Source organism: Neovison vison, chromosome 12, assembly GCF_020171115.1.
Source record: "Neovison vison isolate M4711 chromosome 12, ASM_NN_V1, whole genome shotgun sequence".
Taxonomy (NCBI): Eukaryota; Metazoa; Chordata; class Mammalia; order Carnivora; family Mustelidae; genus Neogale; species Neogale vison.
This window is the reverse complement of record NC_058102.1, coordinates 98,084,764-98,091,121: the sequence shown is the minus strand read 5'-3', so window position 1 is coordinate 98,091,121 and position 6,358 is coordinate 98,084,764. Positions and strand designations below refer to the sequence as shown.

The window sequence follows — 6,358 nt, the reverse complement described above, 5'->3', positions numbered from 1 at the left end:
CCTAGAAGAAATCACAGGCAGTAATTTCTCTGACATCGACTGTAACAACAATTTTCTAGATATATCCCCTAAGATAAGGGAAACAAAAATAAAAATAAACTACTGGGACTGCAGAAAAATACAAAGTTGTTACACACACACAAAAAATGAAACCATCAACAAAACAATAAGTTTACCTACTGAATGACAGAAAATATTTGCAAATGATATATCTGGTAAGGGTTTAATTCCAAAATACATAAAGAACTTATGAACTCTACACCAAAAAAGCAAACAATCTGTTTAAAAAATGGGCAGAAGACCTGAACAGACATTCCCCCAAAGACATATAGGTAGCCAACAGACACATGAAAAGATGCTCAACATCATGAATCAATAGGGAAATACAAATCAAAACCACACTGAGATGTTACTTTATACCAGTTAGAATTACTGAAGTCAAAATGACAAAACAAAACAAAACAAAACACATGGTGATAAGATGTGGAGAAAAGGACCCCACATGCATTGTTGGTGAGAATGTAAATTGTTACACCTACTGTGGGAAATATTATGAAGTTTCCTCAGAAAATTAAGAATTTAAAGAATTTAAGTCAAAAGTACTTTTTGACCTAATGGTTTTATTATTGGGTATTTACCAGTCCCCTAAAACCCACAATTTCAATAATATATACACCTCTATGTTTATTGCAACATTATTTACAATAGCCAGGATATGAGACAACTTAAGTATCTGTCAATAGACACAATAGATGAATGGATAGGGAAGAGGTGATTTTATATATATATATATATATATATATATATATATATAATATAAATAATATAATTATATATAATATATATAGTTGTGTGTATGTATATACATATATATAAAATAAGGTGATATACATATATTATGTATATATTCTGTATATATGTATGTGTATACATACATAAGTATATGTGTATATATGCATATATATAATGGAATAATACACAGCCATAAAAAGGGTGAGATCCTGCATTTGAAATAACATGGATGGATGTAGATGGTATTATCATAAGTGAAATAGCTCAGACTGAGAAAGACAAATACCATATGATTCTCCTCATAGTGGCTACTTTAAAAAAAAATGAATAAACAGGGTACCTGGATGACTTAGTTAAGTGTCTGCCTTCAGCTCAGGTCATAATCTGAAGAACCTGGGATGGAGGCCCACATGGGACTCCCTGTTTAGTGGGAGAGTTTGCTTCTCCCTCTCCCTGCCCCTGCTCATGTTCTCTTTCACTATCTCTCTCTCAAATAAATAAATAAGATATTTTAAATAAACAAATAAACAACAAAAAGCAGAACCAAACATGTAAATATGGAGAACAAACTGATGGTTGTCAGAGGAGAGGTGGGTTGGGGGTTGGGTAAAATGGGTGAAGGGGAGAGGGAGATACAGGCTTTCAGTTATGTAATAAGTAAGTCATGGGAGTAAAACACACAACAGAAGGAATACAATCAATGATATTGTAATACCAATGTAAGGGGACAGATGGTAGCTAGACTTGTGATGAACATAGCGTGATGTATAAACTTGTCAAATTACTAAGTGTGTACCTGAAACTAACGTAACAGTGTAGGTCAACTATAGTCATTTTTTTAAAATTAATAACAAAAAAGAAAGAATAGGTAAGTTTTTTGAGCACAGAGAAGACATTTTCAAGGGAATAATGAGATCCAGATCTGGTCCCATGGATTGTGGATACAGTAAGCAGGTTGGGGCTGAGAGTTGACAAGATAAAGGAGGATTTTTAGATCTGGCAGAGGATTTAATCCTGAATAGTTTTTGGAAGAAGGTGGGCAATAGCCTAACACTAAAGTCTGAAAATGTTTCTTGGGTTTGTTTTTTTTAACAATGAACTTGGTAATTGAGGCATTTTCATTTCAAAGCCCCATTTTCCCTTTAAAGTTAGTAACAAAAATACACAACAAAAATAAATAAAATAATTTGCTTATTCATTCTACTTTTTACAGGTGGAGGTGTATCATTTAATAAAGTCTGGCTGCTACTTTTGGTGAAGGACCCACTATTGTGTAGCTCAGCCCTGTATTTAACCAGTCCCAAAGGAACTGAGAATAAACTATCTCCTGAGTGTAGACTGAGCTCCATGGGCATATCAGGAAAAATAAGTACACACAAATGGAAACTAGTCTGATTGTGTTGCTGGTAAGTATACTTTTGCTTTTATGTCAATGCATTGTTAGATTTCTAGGAAGATGAATGTCACGGCATCACTATACTTCTTGAGTTTATCACTTTTTGCAACTTTTCCTTTCTTCACTCTGGTCGTTCAGGGATTTATACAATGACCAGAGAAGGTAAGATTGTTTAGTATTTGGATAGTATTCAGTCAATCTTCCTGTTATCCAGGGAGCTGTCAAATATTTTACCTTCCAATCATAGGGTTTTACCCCGTGGAAATCTCTTAAAGAACTCATAGGCTTACAATAGTAATTCTTGATGTTCAGGTCAGAACAATGTTTATGGTAATATGGAAAGATAAAAGTGATAAAAAGAAATTCCTTTGATTGGAGCAGAGGCTATAGAAAGCTTGTGTGCATTAAAGCCTGCATTTTCTCAGTGTGAGAGGCTTTTACATAACAGAGAAAAGGGTAAACTCATGACAAAAACCTCCTGAAGTAGATTTTGAGTGCACTGCCTCTCACATTTTAAATAATGTAAGAAAATCTGGGGTTATATTTATGACTTGAATCATTAGACATAACAAAAAGTAAGTATGTTCCATACTTGTCAGTGAATGTGCTTACCTCCCATTCTTGAAGTTATTTTGTTGAAATATATTGCAGGGATCCCCAAGTTATCACATTAGTATATTTATAATTACTAATTTTATGATTTAATACTTCAGTCATTTTTCAAAATATAGTAGCAATCTCTGTCTTTTGATCTGACAGTTTTGCTGGTGTTTTATAACAAAAGTGTGTTTATTCCTAAAGGAAGAAAAGTTGATTGCCAGGAAAAATTAAAAGAAAAAAAGAGGCACAAAGCTTGACACTTATCCCCTAGAAGAAAATAATACCGCAAATATTATTGAGAACTTATAGCATAGATAAAATATTGGTTTCTAAGAATAAAGACAGAACAAGATGGATAAATGTCATATAAGATTACATTTTTTAATCATAAAAAGACTACAGTTTTCTGCATTGAACATTTCTCCAAAACCAAATTCACTGAATTTACTAAAAAAGAAACTTATTTATTTTGCTTAACTGTTTTTTTTAATTGAAACAAAATGAGCTTCATTTTTAAAATAATTTTTTAAAAATTTTCTTATTATGTTCAGTTAGCCAACATATAGATTACATTTTTTTAAAGGATTTTATTTATTTGTTTGACAGGGAGAGAAAACACAAACAGAGGGAGCTGGAGGCAGAGGGAGAAGTAGGTTCCTAACTGAGCAGGGAGTCTGATGCCAGACTAGAACTTAGGACCCTGGGAGCATGGCCTGGCTGAAGGCAGATGTATAACTGACTGAGCCACCCATGTACCCTATATTGATTACATTTTAATAATCTATAGTTTCTATAAAGTACATTTTACAGAGAATTTTATTAATTCTATTTATTTACTCTTCTGGAAAGAAGACAAGGAGATATTTTGTGATCAAAAAATTCCCTTATGAACTCCTCTTGTCCTCAGATATGGAGAGTAACAAAACAAAGTGAACATAGTTTAAAATGAAAAATAAAAAGGATGTCAATTGTTAATTCAAATAAAGAACATGAAGATGACATGAATGGATCACTATGTTGTAAAAACTATGTTATTTATATGGCTTCTTCCATGTATTAAATGATATTTCTGGCTTCTGTTTTCTTTCATACAAATAAAGAATTTTACTCTCATTTACAACTAAGGCAATTCTAGTCTCATATTTCTAAGACAGGAAATACATTTATTTCTTCTGGTCACATTTAAAAGGTATATATGTTAAGAATAACAATAATCGTGTTCTTATTAAACTCAGGGATTATAACAGAGACATCAGCTTCCACCAAAATCAGAAGATAAAGTTTGTAAGTGGAATCAAAGTTAAAAGTCAGAATTAGGTATTTCATTCCTAAGAACACACAATCTTGGAAACTGGAAAACAATGCTTCAATAACTAAATTACAGATGTGATAACTAGTATTGCAGGAACGAATCTCCTTTGCCTCTGGAGACATATCTAAAAAAATGTTACTGTGGCCAATTTCAGAGAGATTACTGCCTGTGCCCTCTTCTAGGAGTTTTATGCTTTCAGGTCTCACATTTAGATCTTTAATCCATTTCGAGTTTAGTTTTGTGGATGATGTAAGAGAGGGGTGTATTTTCATTCTTCTGCATGTAGCTGACCAGTTTATACCACCATTTGTTGGATAGACTCTCTTTCTTCCCATTGGATGTTCTTTCCTCCTTTATGGAATGAAGATACTCTTAACTGTAGAGAACAAACTGGAGATGGGTGGGAGAAAGGCAGAAATAGGGGATGGAGACTAAAGAAGGAGTACACAGGCCCTGATGAGCACTGGGTGATGTATGCAATTGTTGAATCACTATATTGTACAAGTGAATTGAATATAAGTGTGTGTTACCAACACTTGAATTAAAATAAAATAAAAATTAAGAAATAAAAATTAAGACATATGTTGCATATATAGACAATTTGCTTACAGGTACAGGTGTTATGTAAAGTCACTCATGAGGGAACTTTTAACATAGACCTAAGGATATGGTTTTCCTTTTCAAGAGAGGATGTGTAAGATATATGTGCTTTAACAGACTGAGTGGATGTTGCAAAACTGCACACAGGAAAAAAGTTCCATTGCTTCATTTCATTAGAGCTACTAATATGAACATTAAAAATTTTTAAACCTTCAATTCCTTTACTATTCACATACTCTTTCTTTTTGTCTTGTTTCCCAACAGTAGATTTTGCTTAAAGAAAATAAAAGGCAACATGAGAAACCATACAAGGATTACAGAGTTCATTCTCTTGGGCATCTCAGATGACCCACAGCTTCAGGTTGTAATCTTTATCTTTTTATTTATGGCTTATTTATTAAGTGTCACTGGAAACCTAACCATCATCATCCTCACCTTGATAGACTGTCATCTCAAGACTCCTATGTATTACTTCCTGCAGAATTTCTCCTTCTTAGAAATCACATTCACCAGTGTCTCTATCCCCAGATTTTTGGGGGCAATCATTACAAATATCAAGACCATTTCCTATAACAATTGTTTAGCTCAACTATTTTTCTTCATCTTCATGGGTGTTTCTGAATTTTTTCTTCTCACTGCCATGTCTTTTGATCGTTACGTTGCCATCTGCAAGCCTCTTCATTACACCACCATCATGAGCAAAAAATGTTGCACCCTGCTTGTCTTTGGGTCCTGGCTAGGAGGATTTCTTACCATTTTCCCACCGCTCATGCTCATCCTCCAGCTAGATTTCTGTGCTTCCAATGTAATTGATCATTTCTCTTGTGACTATTTTCCCATCTTACAACTCTCGTGCTCAGATACGTGGCTTTTGGAGATGATTGGCTTTTACTTTGCTTTTGTCACTCTGCTCTTCACTTTGGCATTAGTGATTCTCTCCTACCTGTGCATCCTTGGCACCATCCTGAGAATCCCATCTGCTAGTCAGAGGAAAAAGGCTTTCTCCACGTGTTCCTCTCACTTGATTGTCATTTCCATCTCTTATGGAAGCTGTATATTCATGTATGTCAAGCCTTCAGCAAAAGAAAGAGCATCACTGACCAAAGGAGTAGCTATTCTCAACACCTCAATTGCCCCCATGTTGAACCCTTTTATTTATACCCTGAGGAATCAGCAAGTAAAACAAGCTTTCAGAAACTTGCTTCATAAAGTACTACTTTCTAGACACAAATGAAAATATGTATTAACATGAATAGATGTCATTGTGAAGACCCAATAAAGGACAAATAAAATTTCAACTTCTATAGTATCCTCCAATATCCATCTCACAGATACTTGTAAGGCAAAGCGCTTTAATTTTTCTTTTAAACCAAAAGTAACTACATTATATATTTCTTTCAAACCCTCTATAGGTTCCGTTTCTTTATTGAGTTACAATTTTATACAGAAAGGCAGTGGCTATAAAACATACCTAATTTTGCTGATTGTTATGAATAATACAAATATTGTATATGGTAATAGCTAAAGGAGTAAACATTTTAATCAACTTACTCTTAAATATTACTTTGTTACTGATATTGCAGTTTATTTCTTAAAGTTATAAAAAATGAAATATATTATCTACAACAACCATATTTTTTACATAATATCTGCAGTGT

General features: G+C 33.4%; 1 protein-coding gene across 1 annotated transcript; it reads left to right on the top strand.

Annotated features, from left to right (window-relative positions):
• The first annotated feature begins 4,995 nt into the window (after positions 1-4,995).
• Positions 4,996-5,934, top strand: LOC122891218 (olfactory receptor 6C3-like). Its single transcript, XM_044226724.1, has one exon. The coding sequence runs from the start codon at positions 4,996-4,998 to the stop codon at positions 5,932-5,934; it is 939 nt and encodes a 312-aa protein (XP_044082659.1).
• Positions 5,935-6,358: the final 424 nt, after the last annotated feature.

What these genes read in the sequence shown, in the direction of transcription:
- LOC122891218 (XM_044226724.1), top strand. Translation starts at nt 4,996, where the DNA reads ATGAGAAACCATACAAGGATTACAGAGTTCATTCTCTTGGGCATCTCA.